Raw genomic sequence first — 21,913 nt, 5'->3', positions numbered from 1 at the left:
CTACTCGAGATTCCTTTCTTTATCATGCCCAACATTCTATTTGCCTTATTTGCCGCTGCCGCGCATTGTGCCGACGGCTTCAGGGTCCTATCTATCAGTACACCCAGATCCCTTTCTTGTTCACTTTTTCCCAGAGTTGCACCTGACATTCTGTACTCGTATTCCTTATTTTTACTGCCTAAATGCATTACCTTGCATTTCTCCACGTTGAACTTCATCTGCCATTTCTCCGCCCATTTTTCTAACCGACACAAATCGCTCTGGAGTTCCTCACTGTCCTCCTGCGATCTGATTGCCCGGCAGAGTTTTGTGTCATCTGCAAACTTGATGATCTCACTGGATGTTCCATTTTCCAGGTCATTGATATAAATATTAAAAAGGATCGGCCCAAGTACCGAGCCCTGGGGTACACCACTAGTCACTTTCTCCCAGTCGGAGAACTTCCCATTTATGCCCACTCTCTGCTTCCTGTTTTCCAGCCATTTGCCTATCCATCTTTGTATATCTCCCTCTATGCCATGGCTTTGTAGTTTCCTAAGAAGTCTTTTGTGTGGAACTTTGTCAAATGCTTTCTGGAAGTCCAAGTATATTATGTCCACCGGCTTTCCACTATCAATTTGCTTGTTCACGGTCTCAAAGAATTGGAGTAAATTCGTCAAACACGATTTCCCTTTCCTGAATCCATGTTGACTGGGTTTCATCAAGTCGTGTGTGTCCAAGTGCTGAACTATGCTATCCTTGATCAGTGATTCAATCATCTTGCCGGGGACAGATGTAAGACTCACAGGTCTATAGTTGCCCGGTTCTCCTCTCGATCCTTTTTTGAAAATTGGCGTGACGTTCGCTTTCCTCCAGTCGTCTGGTATCTGACCAGTTCTGATTGACAGGTTTGCAAGTTTTTGCAGTAACTCTCCGATTTCGACCTTCAATTCCTTCAAGACTCTCGGGTGAATTTCATCCGGTCCAGGGGATGTGTCACTTTTAAGTTTGTCGATCTGGTAGTATATCTGATCTAAGTTCACTTCAACTGTGGTGAGGCTGTCCTTTATTTCTCCTGTAAACAGTTTCTCCACTTCAGGTATTGTTGAGGTGTCCTCCTTCGTAAAGACAGACGCAAAGAAGGAATTTAGTTTGTCTGCGATTTGTTTATCTTCCTTGATGTACCCTTTTCTTCCCATGTCGTCCAGGGGTCCCACTGCCTCTTTTGCAGGTTTTTTCCCTTTCACGTATCTAAAGAAGGGATTGAAGTTTTTGGCCTCCCGGGCTATTTTTTCCTCATAGTCCTGTTTTGCATCCCTCACCGCCTTGTGACATTTCTTCTGTTCATCTTTATGTTTGTTCCAGGCTTCGGTTGTCTTCGTGCATTTCCATTTTTTGAAAGAGTCCTTCTTTTCTTTTATGGCTTCCTTCACCTGTATGGTAAGCCATGCTGGTTCTCCTTTGCCTTTAGTTCTCCGATCTTTGGAAATCCTCGGAATGTAGAGATCTTGTGCTTCTGCAATAGTATTTTTCAATAGGCACCATGCCTGGTCTACTGTTTCAAGTTTGTCCACCATCTTCTCGAGTCGTTTTGTTACCATGGCTCTCATGCAATCGTATTTACCCTTTTTAAAGTTTAAGGTGGTGGTTAAGGTTTTGGCATGTTTCCCTTTCCCGATGTCAAGTTTAAAGTTGATTACATTGTGATCACTCGTTCCCAGTGGAACCATGACTTCTACTTCTGTTATCGGTCCGGTGAGACCATTTAGGACCAAGTCCAAGGTGGCGTCGCCTCTTGTCGGCTCTTTTACCATTTGCTCCAGGAAGCAATCCCCTAGCACCTCCAGGAACTTGGCCTCCTTGCCGCAGTTGGAGGCTCCTAGTTTCCAGTCTATTCCTGGGAAATTGAAGTCTCCCAATATAACTACATTGCCTGTCTTGCATACTTGTTTGATTTCCTCCATCATTTCTGAGTCAGTGACCTCCGCCTGTCCTGGGGGACGATAGTAAAGGCCAATTTTTGTATCTGCGCCATTGTGACCAGGAATTTTGATCCAGAGGGACTCCAGCTTCTCTTTCCTGTCTGTTGTAATCATTCCAACAGAATCTATTCCTTCCTTAACATATAGGGCAATACCTCCACCTTTCTGTCCTTCTCGATCCCTTCTATATAGTTTGTATCCCTGTAGTACTGTGTCCCATTTGTTTTCTTCATTCCACCATGTTTCTGTTATGCCAATGATATCCATGTTCTCATGTCTTGCTATCATCTCTAGTTCTCCCATTTTGTTTCCTAGACTTCTAGCATTTGTATACATACATCTAAGTTCCCTTCGTGTTACCTTTTTGGACCTTCTACTCTTGGCTGTCCTTACAGTTTCATTTACGGTATCCTTTACTGCTCCTGTGTTATCTCCCATGTTTGCTGTGTGGTCATCCCCTCCTGTGTCTGAGTTGTCCCTTCCTGCTTGTTCTCCTTTGTTGGCTGTGAGGTCGACCTCTCTTGTGTATGAGTAGTAGTCCTTTGTTCCTACGTCGGGGCATCCTGTTGTCCGTGCCATCGACCGGTGGTCGACTGTCGGCTTTCCCCTGTCCTTCAGTTTAAAGCCTTCTCTATTGCTTTCTTCATGTTGCCTGCCAAAACTCTTGCTCCTTCCTTGTTGAGGTGTAGTCCATCCCTTCTGTAGTACTTGCTTTTTCCCCAGAACGCCGTCCAGTTGCGCATGAAGTCAAAGCCTTCGTCTTCGCACCATCGTCTCATCCAGGCGTTGATCACTTGCAATTCCCCTTGTCTCTTTCCATCTGCTCTTGGTACAGGGAGGATTTCAGAGAAGGCCACCTTCACCTCCCTGATCTTCAGTTGTCTTCCGAGTGAGCGGAGCTGGCCCTTCATCTCTTCCCTGTCATACTTCCGCCCGCTCACATCATTTGTTCCTACGTGGATAAGCACAGCGGTGTCCACTCCCCGTGCGCCATCTATGATCCTGGAGATCCTGTTGGTCACATCCTTTACTCTTGCTCCAGGCAGACAGGTGACTACTCTGTCCTCTCTTCCTCCTGCGGTGTGGCTGTCCACGTGTCGTATAATGGAGTCGCCTACGATGATCCCCATCTTCTTTATTCGGGAGTTCCTTGGGGGGCGTAGGTCCACGTCCTTGGAGTAGGGCCTGTCATCTTCCTCCAATGATACTCTTGAAATTGTTTCCTGTTCTTTGGGTGGGGGGACATCTTCCTGTGCTCTCACTATTCCTCCTGGTGTGCGGTTGTCTCCTACCTCGTCTTCATTTTCTTCTGTGTTTGCATGGGTGTCTTCTCTCCTCACTTGGGTTTCCTGAGTACAGTTTTCCAGCCCTGGGATCTCTACGTGATGCTGATGGGCTTCCTCTATGAACATTTCTAGATCCTTGACCTCGTCGTTTGGGCTGTGCTCCACTAGAATCTTCTCCTGTGCTCGGATTCTGTCTTCAAGTTCCATCACTGTTCCCTCCAATAGTCTTACCTGACATTTCAAGCTATCCATCTCCATGCATCGATCGCAAATGTATGCCTGGATCCCCGAAGGGAGGTAGTCATACATATTGCAGTCGATACAGAAGACAGGAAAGCTCATCTTCTTCTGACATAGAAGATGACGGCAGAAAAGGGCCATAGCCCATCAAGTCTGCCCACTCTAATGACCCACCCCCCTTGATTTTACCCCCCTAGAGAACCCACATGTGTATCCCATTTCCGTTTGTTTAGTTTAGTTGTGGAAATATTGATGAAGTACTTTGTACAATTATAACTAGATCAGCACGTACCAAGAGAAAAAGACAACCTGCAAATGATTAAGAGTTTAACTGTCACGCTTAGATTACTGCAATCTATTTCTAACTCAGGGATCTCAAAGTCCCTCCTTGAGAGCCACAATCCAGTCGGGTTTTCAGGATTTCCCCAATGAATATGCATTGAAAGCAGTGCATGCAAATAGATCTCATACATATTCATTGTGGATATGAGTCTTTGCCTAGCTACTGACTCATCCCCTCTGGGCTCCTTATACTGCCCTGCTTGTTGGACAATGCTATGGCTGTAGTGAACATCATCTTTCTGTCCGTCTTGCCCTCCAGCAGCAACCATATTACTCCTCCTTGTAAGGAATATCATTGGCTTCCAATTAAATTTAGACTGATCTATAAGGCTTTAACTTTAGCATTTAAGGCTATACATTCAGACCAACCTTGTTATTTATCAAAACTCTTAGTTGAGATCAACCAATTCTCATCAGTTCTCATTGCCTTCAGTGTATTTAGCTAACATCTACTCATAATTCTGCTTTTTTTTTTTTTTGGGGGGGGGGCTTCGCAGCAAACCCTTTTTTATGGAACTCCCTTCCATTTGAAATTTGTTCTGAATTATCCTAAATTTAAAGTTCTTTAAAAAAAACATATCTTTTTAATTTAGCATTTACTTAGAGATTTTTTTCAGGATTCTGTCTTTGCAGCCACTATTAAAACTTTTTTTAAAAAAATTATTTTCTTTTATCCTTTTCTTTCTTTTAATGAAATGGCATTCTTTTCCTTTAATTGTTTTATGTAAGCCATATTAATGTTAAAACAAAATGTGGTCTATAAATACCAAAGAAACATAAAACAAGACCAGGTGCACCGGGTCTCCAGATGGTTGATGGACTATTTATGCAGAATAGTAAGAAACAACTCTTCTGTGTAACATTCTGAATTGTCTAGAACAGGGGTGTCCAATGTCGGTCCTCGAGGGCCGCAATCCAGTCGGGTTTTCAGGATTTCCCCAATGAATATGCATGAGATCTATTAGCATACAATGAAAGCAGTGCATGCAAATAGACCTCATGTATATTCATTGGGGAAATCCTGAAAATCCGACTGGACTGCGGCCCTCGAGGACCGACATTGGACACCCCTGGTCTAGAAATCCAGTGACAAAATAGTAATTGTATTAACTCAGGGGTAGCCAATTCCGGTCCTCGAGAGCCGGAGCTAGGTCAGGTTTTCAGGATATCTACAATAAGTATGCATGAGATAGATTTGCAACTCAAGGAGGCAGTGCATGCAAATCCATCTCATACATATTCATTGTGGATAGCCTGAAAACCTGACCTGGCTCCGGCTCTCGAGGACTGGAATTGCCTACCCCTGTCCTAGAGGAAAGGAGGGACAGGGGAGATATGATTCAGACATTCAGATACTTGAATGGTATTAACACAGAACAAAATCTTTTCCAGAGAAAGGAAAATGGTAAAACCAGAGGGCATAATATGAGGTTGAGGGGTGGTAGACTCAAGAGCAATGTTAGGAAATTCTTTTTTACGGAGAGGGTGGTTGATGCCTGGAATGGTGGAGAGGAAAATGGTGATAGAGTTCAAAAAAGCGTGGGATGAACATAGAGGATCTCTAATCAGAAAATAATGGTATATATTGAAGAACTAAGGCCAGTACTGGGCAGACTTGCACGGTCTGTATCCCGTATATGGACATTCAGTTGAGGATGGGCTGGAGCAGGGGTGGGCAACTCCGGTCCTCGAGGGCCAGAATCCAGTTGGGTTTTCAGGATTTCCCCAATGAATATGCATGAGATCTATTTGTATGCACTGCTTCCGATGCATATTCATTGGGGAAATCCTGAAAACCCAACTGGATTCCGGCCCTCGAGGACCGGAGTTGCCCACCCCTGGGCTAGAGTGATCTTTGACGGAGACTCCAGTAGATGGAACCTATGCACAGTATTGGGCAGAGCTCTGGGTTTCTGGCCCAGAAATATCTAAGAAAAAGAACAATTTAAATTAAATCTTTAAATTATAGAGAGTGTATGTTTGGGCAGACTGGATGGACCATTCGGGTCTTTATTACATTACATTACATTATATTAGGGATTTCTATTCCGCCATTACCTTGCAGTTCAAGGCGGATTACAAAAGAATTATCCAAGATGTATTACAACAAGAACTTACAAAAAAAAAAAAAAATGGTCATTTTCAAAAAGAGTGAGAAATGGGTAAGGTTATTTGTTTGGGGTAGTTGGCTTTAGTGAGAGGTGGAGTTTGAGACTTGCGGTATTATTTCTTTTTTCAGAGTTTTCTTGAAGAGTATGGTCTTTATTTCTTTTCTAAAAGTCTTGTAGTCGAGGGATGCCGTCAGTGTTTATCTGCCGTCATTTACAATGTTACTATGTTATGTTAAAAACACATAACTCTTAATCATGGCCCTTGTGCTTTTTCAGCATCAAATACTCATATTTCATATTGCTGTGTATTCCAGGCAGTCAGGCAGAAGAGAAAACAGAATACACAAGGGACTAGAGACAAAAAAAGATAAGAAAAACTGGAGCTTTGAGATGAGATGAGCCTTTCTCATACTTCCTGCAATCACCAGCGTCACAAAAAAAAAAAAAATAATAATAAATAAAGGCATTCAGCTCTGTTTGAAACTCGGAGACATGAATATCACTTTGGTATTTAAATGACCAAAATGGGCCCTTAGGAATGGGGTGGAGGAGTGAGGTATTATTAGACAAACCAGTTCACTGACATACCTGTACAGACCAAATTTCTTTTTTTCTGTAAGCGAGGCTTTTCAGGGCAGACACATGAAACCGGTAATCTCACGTTTTAAAAATAATAGTTGAAATAAAACAAAGCCCCGGGTCACGTGACCGGCCCACTGGCCCTGTGCCATTCGTCACTGCCTCCTGACCTTTGAAGCTGTCAGACCTCATGGGAAAGCTTCCAGTGGCAATTTCACATTTCGTTCGCACACAAAGGACGCCTAGGCAGGTCCCGGGGGTTGGTGCTCGGTTGCTGAACGAGTTACAGGGACAGCCACATGCCCTGCTCTTGGGTCCTTGCATGGGATCGTTTACAATGCAACGAAGCCTCGCACTGCCTAAAGACATACAGTAAGTGTCCAGTTTCTGCCTCTTTAAATGCCCTTGTGCATTCTATATTTTCAGTTGCACGGTTTTCAAGAAGGACTGGATAAATTCCTGAAGGATGCGGGGATTGAGGGAGAGATAGGATTATGAAAGGGTATAGATAGAAGCATAAAAGGGGAATAAAGGGTTTTAGACAAGGATCACCTTACAGGTCATGGACCTGATGGGCCGCCGCAGGAGCGGACTGCTGGGCGCGATGGACCTCTGATCTGACCCAGCGGAGGCAACTTCTTATGTTCTTAATGCATCATCTGCTTTTGAACCGATGAAATATTGACATCTCTGCTATTCTGTTCGCTAATTTAATGCGAGCCCTGGTTTGATCTTTCTTGGGTCTCACCTGGTTTTCTTCATGTGCGCTGGTAAGTGCTGAAATTGCCTATAAATTACCGACTGAAAGTATGTAACAAGGTTTCCACACTGCTTGGCCCATTACCAGAGATGCAGGAGGAAGAAACTGATACGTCCAATCTGTGCACATTCCTTGAGTGGCAAAGAAAGCAGGAGTCGCTTACCTGTAACAGCTGTTCTCCGCAGACAGCAGGGGCATGCAGCCCCCCCACTTGCCTGCATGTTCCCTGCTTGTCTACGGAGCCCGAATGAGCACAGGCAGAGATCAGAGGGTAAACTTTATTGCCTGAGGCAGTTTTCAAAATGAATGTGGAGCCTTTTCCTTTGAGAGGCGGTGTCAAGAGTACAAGGGGGGAGGGGGGGAAGGTACCCATAGACGTTATCAATGTCAGCAGTTTGGAACCTGCCTTCCTCAGGCTGCAGATTCAAAACTTACTCAATTTCCCTTATGTATATATCACTTATAACCTAAGGTCTCCTTTTACGAAGGTGCGCTAGCAGTATTAACGCACGCACAAGATTACCGCCGAAAAATTACCGCCTGCTTAAAAGGAGGCGGCAGCGGCTAGCGCATGGGGCAATTTAGCGCGCGCTATTCTGCACGTTAAGGCCCTAATGCAGGGGTAGGGAACTCCGGTCCTCGAGAGCCGTATTCCAGTCGGGTTTTCCCCAATGAATATGCATGAGATCTATTTGCATGCACTGCTTTCAATGCATATTCATTGGGGAAATCCTGAAAACCCGACTGGAATACGGCTCTCGAGGACCGGAGTTCCCTACCCCTGGCCTAATGCATCTTTGTAAAAGGAGCCCTAAGTGGTTCACATTCAGGTACTCAAGCGTTTTTCCCTATCTGTTCCGGTGGGCTTACCTCTATCTACCTGGGGCAATGGGGGGGGGGGAGGGATTAAGTGATTTGCCCAGGGTCACAAGGAGCAGCGTGGGATTTGAACCCGCATCCTCAGGGTGCTGAGCCTGTAGCTCTAACCACCGTGCCACACTTGATTCTAATTCTTAGCTTTGATCGATTATGGGAATTGCTCATGGTTGTTAAACCCCGCAGTCTCGTACAGTACACATATTTTGCCAATTGCAGCCAATCTCTCCCGATCACCTGGGATCTCATTTGTCAACTGCTCTCATGTATTTTTCTTGGTTTAAAGCTCCCAGCTTTGATATGGCGAGAGTGATGGATGGCGGCTCAGTTTTCTGTACATACTGTATTGTACTTATATGGCCAGCACACAATAGGTGTTTGCAGTCAGGGTGCTTCTCTTAGCTATAAAGCAAAATTAAGCTGGGAGTTGGCAGTTTCATAGAATTGGTTACCAGTTCAACAGTCTCGCTTCTTGTTCAGACAGGACCTGTTAACTCTGGCAGCCGTTTGCACTCAGTCTTAGCATTATTCATATATACAATAGGCCAGGGACTGCCTGCAGGCTTTCAAGTTTTTTATTACCTCTTGGCTGAGTGTATTTTGTTTTTAACAAAACCTCACCCCCCCCCAAAAAAAAAAAAAAAAAAAAAAAGTTATTATGGTGGTAGCAAAACTTTAGGAGAATTTAAAAAAAAATGCTTCCTATTCGTTCAATGAGGTGATGATCGGAAATGTTTGAATTCTCACAAAAAAATTACCATACGTCCCATTGTGCACATGTGGATTTTATTTATTGCTTTTTTTAATCTCAAGAAGTTGAAAATAAAACAGCCTCAAGAAGAAGAAAAAAAAGTCAATTGCAAAATCTGAATTGTTAAAAATATTTTCTGGTATTTTCTGCATTATATTGTAAATGCTTTCTATCGTTATCTGTTTTTAAGTCCATTATTCTAATTTGCATTTTATCTGCATCCCATGTATTAGCTCACCTTGTTGTGAACCACCTAGAACTTTTTCGGTATGGTGATATATAAGAATAAAATTATTATTATTATTTCTCTAGGAGCCTATAAAAATAATCTCCCCTTTTATGAAGCCGTGTTAGGGTTTTTTTTTATTGCCAGCTATGGCAGTAAATGCTCCAACGCTCGTAGAATTCCTAGGAGCGTTTATCGCCACGGCTGGTGATAAAATTCCTAACGCAGCTTCATAAAAGAGGGAGCAAGTTAGAGTGTGTGATTATGCCTGTACCGCACCTAGAATATTTAATATACAGTAGAATTTCACCACCCCTTTTTACAAAAACACGAAAGAGGTTTTTAAGGCGGGTGGGCACGTTGAATGCTTTGCATTGCTCCGATGGTCATAGAGTTTCTATGAGTGTCGGAGCACTAAAAACCTCCTCTGTGCTTTTGTATAAAGGGGGGGGGGGGTTTAGTTATCTGGGGATTGATGGATGCCAGATAACTGTTGTTATGGTTGATTGAGAGTGTGTTAGAAACCTTGCCGGCTTTTCCTAATTATGACCGGGATAGCCATGCAAATGATTACTTGCAATTGGAAGAATTGGGAGCGCCTTAGTTTTCCTTTCTGGTGGGCGAGCTTATGCTTAACTTATAAGTGTGAGAAAATGACTTGCTGGGGCATCTACTATAATAAAACGCTAAACGCGCATGCGTACTCTTACCTGCGTGATCTGTGATCCCTGATCTGTGATCAGTAGGTCCGTGGCCGGCAGGAGTGCGCATGCGCGCATACAAAGGTCCCTGCGGTCTTGCCGGCTCCCTTACACATCACGCCCAGCGTGGCTTCTCCCTCAATCATTGTAAGTAAGTTCTTCATCGGCGCACCCTCACCCCTCCTCGCTGCACCCGAACCCCTGTTGACACCCCATCCGAGCCTCCCACCGCGAGATGACCAAAAGCCTCCAGACTCCAGCAGCATCCGTAGCATTGTAAACACGCTGTTTTGCGGCCTTCTACTGCCCTGATTTCCTCTGCCGCATCCCTGAGACGCGGCAGAGGAAATCACGGGCAGTAGAAGGCCGCGAAGCAGCGTGTTTACAGTGCTACGGACGCTGCTGGAGTCGGGAGGTTTGTATGTCATCTCGCGGTGGGAGGGCCAGTGGGGTTGGCTGCACGGTGGCGGTAGTGGTGGGGGGGGGGGACACAACGGTTCTACTGCACAGGGGGATGGGAGGGAGGGATAGAAAAATGCCGGCTTCTACTGTACGGGGGGATGGACGGTAGAAATGGAAAGATGCTGTTCAAGGGTTCTACTGCACAGGGGGATGGGAGGGAGGGAGGCAGGCAGGCTGGCTTCGGGGTGGGGGTGGGACAAATTATGGAAGGTAGTGAGGTGGACATAGGAAGAAGGCACTGGGGGCACTGAGGACATAGGAGGCACTGAGGTCACTAAGGACACAGGACAGAGGCTCTGGGGGCACTAAGGACACGGGAAGGAGGCATTGGGGGCACTAAGGACGTAGGAAGGGGTACTAAGGATGTAGGAAAGGGCACCTAGCACCCGTTAATGTAACAGGCTAAAACACTAGTAATAAGATATTCAAATTGGTTTGGGGTCCATTGACGTCTTTTGTAGATTTGTTATAGTTGCCCTTTATCTTTATTTTCCATTGTATTGCACCCACACATCCAGGGGAGGTGGGAGCGGGAGGGGGGTATATCTTTTGTTTTGGTATTATTCCTGATGGTAATGATGGATGGGGGAGGGAATTTTTATCTTTTGTATAGATTCTGATTGTTTATAAGTGCTTATTTGATTATTATTATTTGTATGTAAATTGTATTGCACTTTTTGTTGGCATTAAAAACTAAATAAAGTTAAAAAATAAAAAAAGAAATCTTGTCGAACACAGTTCTCAATTCCCCCCTCCCCCCCCTCCTGCCCCGAAGCACCAGTACGGCAGTGGTCCTAAGCCACAAAACCCCTCGTTCCCTTCCCTACCCAAAGCGGCAGTCGTTAAGCAGGAGACAGCGCTCAAAACAGGCTGCTCATGGCCAGTTCCGGCAGGGACTTTTTTCTGACATAGTTTCATAGTTTATTCAAATCTGATTAAACGCAAATCATAAAATTTGAAGCGTTGTACAGTTAAATAAAATATTTTTTTAAAAAGGAAGACAAACTCCAGGTTACCGACAAGCCATGACAAGACAACCGACCTAATCTTACTAGACATAGGGGGAGGGAGGGAAAATTAGAATGAAAATCATATAGAAACAAGAAAATTACTCGTATGCGTCCTTAAAAAGGAAACATTTTAGACTACTCTTAAATTTATCTAAATTATGTTCTGCTCTGATGGAAAATGGAAGAGAGTTACGGATCATAGGTGCTGTGACAGAGAAAGTGGAGGCACGACGAGTGCCGATAATTTTTAGCGAGGGGACGTGGAGAGTTCGTTGAGAAGTGGATCTTAAAGCCCTTGGTGGATCATATGAAATCAAAAGACGGTCTATAAAAGCGGGTTCATTAGTTTTTTTTGTGTTTTAAATGTTAAGAGGGCAAGTTTATATGTGATCCGGTTAGGTGTAGGTAGCCAGTGTGCTGTTTTTCAATAGAGGAGTGACGTGGTCATATTTTTTTGAATTTGGAATGATTTTTATGGCGGAGTTTTGGATCATTTGAAGGCGACTGATATCTTTTTGACATAGTCCTTTATAGAGTGAGTTGCAATAATCGATTTTTGAGATAACTAAAGAATGTATCCAAATATTACGTGATTGGGAATCTAGGACAGAAGCTAATGAACGTATCATTCTTAGTTTGTAAAAATAGATTTTTAACAAGGGCGCTAATTTGTGGGCGATAGGTAAGCTTGTTATCAATGACGACACCTAAGATTTTGATTGAGGAGAGTAATTCATTCGGAGTGTTTCAATAGACAAAGGGACAAGAAGATGAAGGTTATCCTTCCATGGAAAGAGGACACAGTTTCAAAGGTGGACAAAGGTGACCCTATAGACATCGTATATCTGGATTTCCAAAAAGCTTTTGACAAGGTACCCCACGAGCGCCTACTAAAGAAGCTGTGGAGCCACGGGGTGGAAGGAGACGTGCACAGATGGGTCAAAAATTGGCTGGCAGACAGGAAACAGAGGGTAGGAGTAAAGGGACACTACTCTGACTGGAAAGGGGTCATGAGTGGTGTCCCACAGGGGTCAGTGCTGGGACCGTTGCTGTTCAATATATTCATTAATGACCTGGAAACAGGGACGAAGTGCGAAGTTATAAAATTTGCGGACGACACAAAACTCTCCAGTAGAGTTAGAACTATTGAGGAATGCAAAGATCTACAGAGTGACCTGAACAAGCTGGGTGAGTGGGCAAATAGATGGCAGATGAGCTTCAATGTAGAGAAATGTAAAGTCTTGCACATAGGGAAAGGGAACCCGATGCACAGCTATACGATGGGAGGGAGGGTATTGGGGGAAGGCAACCTTGAAAAAGACTTGGGGGCATTGGTGGACACAACGATGAAACCAGCGGCACAATGTGCAGCGGCCTCAAAAAAGGCGAACAAAAAGTTGGATATTATCAAATAAGGCATCACCACCAGAATGAGGGAAGTTATCCTGCCGCTGTATCGAGCGATGGTGCGCCCGCATCTGGAGTACTGCGTCCAATACTGGTCGCCACACCTTAAGAAGGATATGGTGATGCTCGAGAGGGTCCAGAGAAGAGCAACAAAAATGATTAAGGGCATGGAAAACCTTGCTTATACTGAAAGGCTGGAGAAACTAGGTCTCTTTACCCTGGAAAAGCGGTGACTTAGAGGGGACATGCTAGAGACCTATAAATCATGAAAGGTATAGAGAAGGTGGAGAGGGATAGATTCTTCAGGCTAGCGGGGACATCAAAAACAAGAGGGCACTCAGAAAAACTGAGAGGAGACAGATTCAAAACGAATGCTCGGAAGTACTTCTTCACTCAGAGGGTGGTGGACACCTGGAATGCGCTTCCAGGTGAGGTGATAGGACAAAGTACAATAATGGGTTTCAAAAAGGGCTTGGATGACTTCTTGAAGGAGAAAGGGATGACAGGGTATAAGGTGGAGGGATCTTACAGGTCAAGGACCTGGAGGGCCGCCGCAGGAGCGGACTGCTGGGCACGATGGACCCCTGGTCTGACCCGGCAGAGGCAATTCTTATGTTCTTATGTTTGTTTTGTTGATACTGAGAGAGAGAGCATGTGTCGGAAGTGACGCAACCTGTTTTGAGCTCTGCCTCATGCTTGACCGGCTGCCGTTTCGGGTAAGGAAGGGAGCGAGGGGGTCCACGGTTCAGGACCGCCACCTGCTTCTGCTGCTTCAGGGCTCGAGGGAGGGGAGACTTTGCGGCTCAGGACCGCTGCCTCGCTGGCGCTTTGGGTTGGAAGGGAGGTGGGGTTCGCTGCTCAGGACTGCCGCCGCTTCTAGTGCTTCAGGGCTTGAGGGAGAGAGAAGGTTTGGGGATTTTAACATGCGTCGGCCGCCAGCGCGGCTTTGTAAAAGGGAGGGTTTTATCATTAAGGGGGTAAGTCTATAATGAGGTGCCTAGAACAGGGGAAACAAAACCACAGACTCAAAAGCACAGAACCAAAGTGGAATTGTCCCAATCAACAAAAGTGTCCTTCAACTCATCTGATAGATCCAAATGCCTTTATTCATCCAAAGCCTCATAATTTCATCCAATGACTCAATGACCCGACATGCACATGTTTCGACCTCACCGGCCTGCCTCAGGAGTCTTGCGAGTCTTCGATGGGTGAATTTGAAAAAACCGTATGGCATACAGAGATACACGCACCCTCTAAATGCGGCTGCTAGGGTAAAAGTCGTAAAGCATTGTCACAGCAACTTTCACTGCTTTACGACTTTTACCCTAGCAGCCGCATTTAGAGGGTGCGTGTATCTCTGTATGCCATACGTTTTTTTCAAATTCACCCATCGAAGACTCGCAAGACTCCTGAGGCAGGCCGGTGAGGTCGAAACATGTGCATGTCGGGTCATTGAATCATTGGATGAATTTATGAGGCTCTGGATGAATAAAGGCATTTGGATCTATCAGATGAGTTGAAGGACACTTTTGTTGATTGGGACAATTCCACTTTGGTTCTGAGCCTAGAGGTAGGTGCCACTTGTGCACATCAAAGGAGCCGTTGAGGCCCAAAAGGACAACACTTAGTGCAATTCTATAAACCACGGCCAGAGTTAGGCACAGTTTAAAGAATCGTGCGTAGCACTAGTCCGCATGACTAACATTTAGGCTTAGGCATTTTTGCCCATGAAAATCATGCCTAAATGCCTGCACCTAAGCTGTGTGACGATTGGGTGTATTCTATAACGGCGCACCTACCTTTTAGAACTGTTAACAACCAGTGGTTTAGTAAGGGTGAGCGGTGCCCTGGGCATTGTCGCCCCTCCCCTCTTCCCTGTTCCTCTTTCCTTTCACCATACCTTTGTAACTTCTCCGGCGTGAGTAGCGTGCCCACGTCGGTGTCGGCTCGCCCGTTGACGGCACTTCCTAGGCGTGGGTTCCGGAAGTGATATCAGAGAGCACCGATGCCAACGAGGGCAGCAATCTCGTGCCAGGGAAGTGAAAAAGTGTGGGGGAAGGCAAGGGGTGCACGCACGCAGCAAGGAGTGGAGTGGGGAGGGGGCCTTTAGGAAGACCGCGCCTGGGGCGGACCATCCCTTTCTACGCCACTGCCCACAACCTGCCCATGCTCCTCCCCTGGCCACACCCCTTTTTGAGATCCTTACACTAGAATTTACACGCACCACTTTATAAAATATGCTTACAAAGTTGTGTGCATAAATACTAATTAGTGCCAATAATTGCATGTTAATTAACAATTATCAACACTGATTGGCTTGTTATCTAATTAAGTTGTGCACGGAAATTGGCAATGCGCACAGATTTGCTTGTGAAACTTTGGCCGCAGTATACGGAATCTGGCCCTAACTGTATGGCACCTAACTGCAAGAGAACATACATGTGTTAGGACACGTGGGCATGGGTGGGTCTCCCGGTTACATGCATAGTTTGTAGAACCCCATGAATTATGTTTGACACTTGGTACACCTAGGCATGCCAACTTAAGCCTACCATTGATGCCCCTCCCTCCAAGATATAAAAATAAAAGCCTGCCCCCTCCAAGATATGAAAAATAAAATTTAATTATGGCCTTAATATGATTGGGTCAAAAATTCTGGGTCAAGTGAACAAAAATTACAATAATTTAGTGCAGCAATGAATGTTGGGGGTGAAGAATCCTGGGAACGAAATGGGTAGGGTGAGAATTCCGGGACAAAATGTTCCTGAGGGCAAAATGTGGAGGGGGTGAAACTTCCGGATGCCGCCATGTGTACCCAGGGGGATGTTAATGCCAACCTTTAATTTATTTTTAATAAAAAAAATTTTTTTTAGTTTGTATTACTTATTTAATTTTTATTATTGAAAATTTGATTATTATAGAATATTATGTAATAAAATCCCCCCACCATTTTCTTCTTTTCTTTCCTTTTCTATTTTTGAATGGAGTTCTTTTCAAAATTGTTTGGAATTATATATTGTAAACCGCTTGGATCCTTTTTGGCTAAATACGTGGTATATAAATTTTTTAATAAACATAAACCTAGCGCATTACCTGGCATTTATTGATTAGATTGTTACTTCCCTCCACAACTTCAAGATTACTTTGATCCACTCGACAAAACCTGCTTTCGATTCCATCAGTCCGCCAAATCGTTTACGACACCGCGCGTAAAACCATATTGTCGGTTGTGGCTCCAACTTTACGGAATGCCCTTCCTATTAATCTGAGACAGGAAGACTGTCTGTCCAAATTGAAATAAAATCCTGAAACATTTCTGTTCAAAGACACTTATGAGATATAAGCTGACATTTCCTCTCACACATAAGTGTCCACTTTTTCGTTATCCTATCTCCCCGTGTGTCATCCTTCTTTTTTTCACATTGTAATTTCATTACCCTAGTATCTCAAACTGTGTGCCTCCTGAGATTTCAGGTGTGCCGTGGCACACTGGGGAGGAGGAAAGGCGCTGGCTGACTGCCTATAGGATAGGCCTCTCCTTCTCTCCGGCCCTTGTCCCTGATGGTCCCCCTGTTGGCATCTTAGGATCCGTCTGGAGGGCCTTCACGCAGGTGCGTGATGTCATCACAGCGACGTCCATGCACATCCAGATGCCTTGAGCCGCCACGGCTTGAGAAAGTTTGCGGGACACTGCCCTAGCAGGAAAGCACAAAAAGAGTCCACCAAAATAGTTCCACAAGAGCAAAAATTCAAAGCAAAAATGGAAAAAGAAAGTGGAACGGGTATCTTGTTATGCGGTTTATTTGAAAAACGGTGCAGAGGTTAACACAATTAAATATACAATGACACGAATTACACAGTATAATTGTGGCATAGACCCGACACGGGCCGTGTTTCGGTCGTGACAGCAATCTTCTTCCGGGGTCCGGAATTGCTATGAGCCACAAGCTTAAAAATGCGAAAACAATGTAGAAATTGTGTTCGCAACAAACATGGTCTGTCTTTACACAATTTTTACATTGTTTTCGCATTTTTAAGCTTGTGGCTCATAGCAATTCCGGACCCCGGAAGAAGATTGCTGTCACGACCGAAACACGGCCCGTGTCGGGTCTATGCCACAATTATACTGTGTAATTCGTGTCGCTGTATATTTTATTGGGTTACCTCTGCACCTTTTTTCAAATAAACCGCATAACAAGATACCCGTTCCACTTACATTACCCTCCCATCTTACGTATCAAGTTTTTTTTTCTCGTGTTGTTTTTTGTGGTCTCCGTTTTTTCTTACCCTTATTTTATGTTTTTAAACTGATTTGTTAACCGCTTAGACTTCGAGATAAGTGGTATATCAAATAGACTTGAAACTAATTCTACAATGGAATCTTGGCACCAAAATGCCAATATAGAATTGCACTAACGACAGGATTCTTTAAATGGCACCTAAAGCATAGGCCCCCCAAGGAAGTGTATAGCACATATCAATCTTAAGTTAAGCACCGTTTATAAAATCACATCTAGCAACACATAACGTGGACTTAGGTGCCATCAGGCGTCTGAACCTCGGGTACCCCCTATTTATGTCAGAGTTTTCTTGGTCTAAATAAAGGTGACTAGGGGCTAGATTCAACTAAGCAAAGTGACTGTGTACTGATCGGTTTGCAACCCCTGATTGACCCGATTTTACTCTGGCCCGATTCACTTACCTCTGTGCCGATCCAATTCCGATCCGTGCATGCAAATGAGGGGGAGCGGCATGCAAAGTAGGCAGGGACGCGATTCACTTAAGAAATCTTGGGAACCAACTGGGCTGGGGACCAGTCGGAAACGTCCTTTCCCACTGTCTTTGGCCTGAAATCCCAGCCTTGCAGCCCATCTCTGCCGCTCTGCTCTCTGCCCCTTCCAGCCAAGCTCTGCTCTTGCCGCCCCCGACTCTCCTGCTCTCTGCTGCCCTTCCCCGCAGTGCGAGCCCGTGGTTTTAAAGCGGGGCAGCAGAGAGCAGGAGAGAATAATTGCCTGCTTGTAAAAGTCCCCAGCTGCTGTGTCTCTTCACGGCAGGGACTTGCCGGGGCAGTGAACTTGTGTCTGTGAAGGGGACCCTCCTGGCCCGATCTATGCCCCAAAACAGGTATCTACATGCTAAAACATGTCCATGATCTGCCCCCAACCAGGCATGCTTTCTGGAAGGCACCTTGGACTACGTGCCTACCTGAAAGCGATGGGCGCTTGCCAAGATAGATGCCTACCATCCAATTAATTTTCATTTAAGAAAAATTATGAGGTGGCAATTGCTTGTTAATCAGCGTCGATTAAGCTTTTAAAATAATTAACACCCCCCACCTCCTTTTAGGAAGCCGCGTTAGGCTTTTTAATTTCCGGCAGTGGCGGGATTAGCGCCGACGCTCATAGGAATTCTATGAGCGTCGGAGCTAATATCGCCGCGGCCGGTGACAAAAAAAGCCCAATATGGTTTTGTAAAAAGGGGAAGTAAGTTAGGCACTTACATCGGCTAAGCATGCCAATCTAAGTGGCTAACTTTAGGGGTCTTTTTTACAATCTGGGCCTTGGGGTATGGCATTTGGGTACCTAGACTGAGGCACCAATTTATACAATTGCTCTGTAATCTCTATTTAAAATATTACTATTGCTTAAAAAGGAACCAAGTTTCAAGTTTATTAGGTTTTCATATACCGCCTATCAAGGTTATCTAAGCCAGTGATTCCCAACCCTGTCCTGGAGGAACACCAGGCCAATCGGGTTTTCAGGCTAGCCCTAATGAATATGCATGAGAGAGATTTGCATATGATGGAAGTGATAGGCATGCAAATTTGCTTCATGCATATTCATTAGGGCTAGCCTGAAAACCCAATTGGCCTGGTGGTCCTCCAGGACAGGGTTGGGAACCACTGATCTAAGCGGTTCTACAATCAAGTACTCAAGCATTTTCCCTATCTGTCCCGGCGGGCTCACAATCCATTTCTCTCTCTCCCAAATAAACTTCACACAATGCTACATCCTAAAGCAGGGGTAGGGAACTCCGGTCCTCGAGAGCCGTATTCCAGTGGGTTTTCAGGATTTCCTCAATGAATATGCATGAGATCTATTTGCATGCACTGCTTTCAATGCATATTCATTGGGGAAATCCTGAAAGCCCGACTGGAATACGGCTCTCGAGGACCGGAGTTCCCTACCCCTGTCCTAAAGAGATAATATAAAACATTAAATGATTCTTTTCTTGTGGCGTATTAACTATACTATCCATTTCTAAATAGAATGGTTCAGTTATCAGGGCCACTAATAGCTTCTGTGAGCATTACGATTCATTAGGCATAAACTGTTTATTGATTAACACCTAAATAATTAGAGAATCGATGTCTCTAACACCATGTTCATGACTTTGTTTTGAAACAGATAAGGGGATTCAAACATCATGGATTTGGATGGAAAAAATGACCCGCCTGAAAACGAGGCTGACGCATTGGACAGCGGTCAGCCAGAAAGTGTTCTTTCAAAGGGAACAGACGCAAAGGCTTTGTCAATCTATGTTAAAAGAGTGGGGCTTCCAAACATACCCGTGAAAATGAAAGACTTCAGTGGGGCCCCCCTCCTGTTGAAGATACCACCAGAAGAGTTAGAGGTGTACAACACACCCTTTCAGTTTGACAGGCTGGCTGCTGGCAGAATTTCCACTTCCCCAACTTTGAGGAGGTTAAGAAAAAATACGGCTTCCCAACCTTTAGCATTACAGGAATTCTTTAGTGAGGCAGGGTTTGAAAACCAGCTCCACCAAACTGCAGAGACGAGGACAGCCAGCCAGAGCTGGGAAAGCCCTCCCTGGAGTCCAAAATATTTATCATTACCGCCACAGCCGTCACCCCTATGCATGACTTCAACAGCTGAGCAGATAGAACCTGAGAAAGAGCAAGCTAGTGCTTCTTCAAGATGTTCTAATAACAAGGATACAAATCACGATAGCGACGCTGTTCTCGATGAAAGATCTTCAAGCTGTTCAGAGCACGGACACCTGAGAAAGCCATCACAAGAAAAAGATGCTGAGCAGGTCATCAACCCCCTGGATGACTGCGACCAGGTAATTTTGGAAGAAAGGCGATCCCCCTGCATTATCTGTCTCAACATTCATATTAATAGTAGTTGCATTGAAAGACTCATTATGGATAAAATTAACATTTAATTGAATACTTGTATGTAGCCAAATTCACATTCCAAACAGGGCGGGATTAATTCGTCGAGGGCCCCCCTGCCCCGCCCCCACCTCAACATGCGCCCAGGCGGAAACAGGAAGCTACGCCAAAGGGAAGCTTTGGGCAAGCAGCACCGCTTGCAAAATTACAGTTCCCGTTGCCTTTCTTACCTGCGTTGCTTGCTTGTCTTACTTTCCATTGATGGGGAGCCACGTTGCTGATTGGGGGGGCCCGCGTTGCCGATCGGGGAGGGCCACGTTGCCGATCGATGCTGGAGGGCCCCATCGCCGTTTGGAAAAAACAATGTTGATGCCCTCCTTCATCGGACCCCCCTGACCATTTCGGGCCCTAGGCACGTGCCTACTGGGCCTATTGGTTAATCCTGCCCTGATTCCAAATGTGTTCACAGTGGCTTATGACATTAGAATATCATAAAGCAATCACCATTCCACCAGTATGCGTTTATAATACCTACACATCAACTGGGATTGGAACCCCTTTAAAGCATTCTTCCTTATCAACCATTCCAATATACAGTGGTACCTTGGTTTGCAAGCATAATTCGTTCCGGAAGCATGCTCGTAATCCAAAGCGCTCGTATAGCAAAGCAAATTTCCCCATAGGAAATAATGGAAGCGCGGACAATTCGTTCCACATCCCCAAATCTTTAATAGAAAATACAGTACTGTACGTACTTGTATTGCAAGATCTCACTCTTTTCGAACAGTCGCTACACTGCGGGTAAATTGGGCGTGATGCTTTTATTACGTTCAGCTGCGCTCAGCATGAGATGTTTGAATTCCCCTACCTTCCATAACCTGACTAACTCTCCCCCAACTTCTCCTTCTTCCCGCTCCCTTCCCCTCTCCTTTCCCACCCAAACCTATGCAGTCATAACCCAATACTCATGTACTAGCTACAAACCAGTACTTATAGCCCTACCTGCACCTTGCAATCACTTTTGTTCGCTGCAATACAGTATACCGTCTTGAACTGAAAAGGTATGACGGGATATAAATAAATCTAGAATAATAATAATAATAATGTGCGTATGTTGTGCACGCTTGAACTGCGAGTGCATGTACTATGGTCAGACGCAATCAATGATGCGACGTGCTTATAGTGTGCGTATTTGATGTGACGCAGGTATATGTGTTTGTACTGCAAGACAATGCTCGTTGATCAAGTTAAAATTTAAGAAAATGTTTTGCTCGTCCTGCAAAACGCTCGTAAACCACGTTACTCGCTATCCAAGATTTGACTGTACATCAATGGGAAACATATAGAAAGTTATACAAATATCTATTGGCCATGTATCAATTAGGTGGCCAAGAAAGGCAGCTTGGGGAGGTAGATGTATGCGTAATCATTTCAAATGACTTTGAGCTAGTCAATTTAATAAAGCAACCAGAAAAGCTAACAGTATGCTTGGTTGCATAAGAAAATGTATTATTAGCAGGAAAAATGGGGTAATGTTGTCACTTAGAAACATAGAAACATAGAACATGACAGCAGAAAAGGGCCACGGCCCATCTAGTCTGACCACACTAATGGCCCACCCCCAACTACCTCCATGAAGAGATCCCACATGCCAATCCCATCTTTTCTTAAAATCTGGCATGCTGCTGGCCTCAATTACCTGTTGTGGAAGATTATTCCAGCGATCAACCACCCTTTCGGTGAAGAAATATTTTCTGGTGTCGCCATGATATTTCCCACCCCTGATTTTTCAACGGATGCCCTCTTGTTGCCGTGGGTCCTTTAAGGACCATCCTTCTGTATGGATGATTTGCAAGACTTCACCTTTAATGCTTTGTTCAGTTCTGGAGGCCTTATCTTCACAGAAATGCTGAGCAAATTGAGGTGAATCAGAAGAGGGTTACCATAGTGATGGAGGGTCTACAACATAAGACTTATAAACTAATGCTTAAGGGCCCAGATTCTATTAAAGATGCCTAAAGTTAGGCATCTAGATGGGTACTCCTAGCTGATCTGGACGCCTA

The 21,913-nt window shown here is 44.7% G+C and overlaps 1 protein-coding gene across 3 annotated transcripts in view; it reads left to right on the top strand.

Moving 5' to 3' along the window:
• Positions 1-21,913, top strand: part of PLEKHG7 (pleckstrin homology and RhoGEF domain containing G7) — a 102,018-nt gene that overhangs the window by 15,805 nt on the left and 64,300 nt on the right. For 2 of the 3 annotated variants that reach the window (XM_033953503.1, XM_033953504.1), the window contains exon 2: positions 19,120-19,798. In XM_033953503.1, the coding sequence (XP_033809394.1) occupies positions 19,139-19,798 (660 nt within the window). In that variant the 5' untranslated portion in view covers positions 19,120-19,138. Of the gene's footprint in view, positions 1-6,755; positions 6,892-19,119; positions 19,799-21,913 lie in introns of those variants that run through there. The other variant, XM_033953501.1, reaches the window with a different exon arrangement.

Source organism: Geotrypetes seraphini, chromosome 7 (genome assembly GCF_902459505.1).
Source record: "Geotrypetes seraphini chromosome 7, aGeoSer1.1, whole genome shotgun sequence".
Taxonomy (NCBI): domain Eukaryota; kingdom Metazoa; phylum Chordata; class Amphibia; order Gymnophiona; family Dermophiidae; genus Geotrypetes; species Geotrypetes seraphini.
This window is presented reverse-complemented; position numbering and strand designations above follow the sequence as displayed.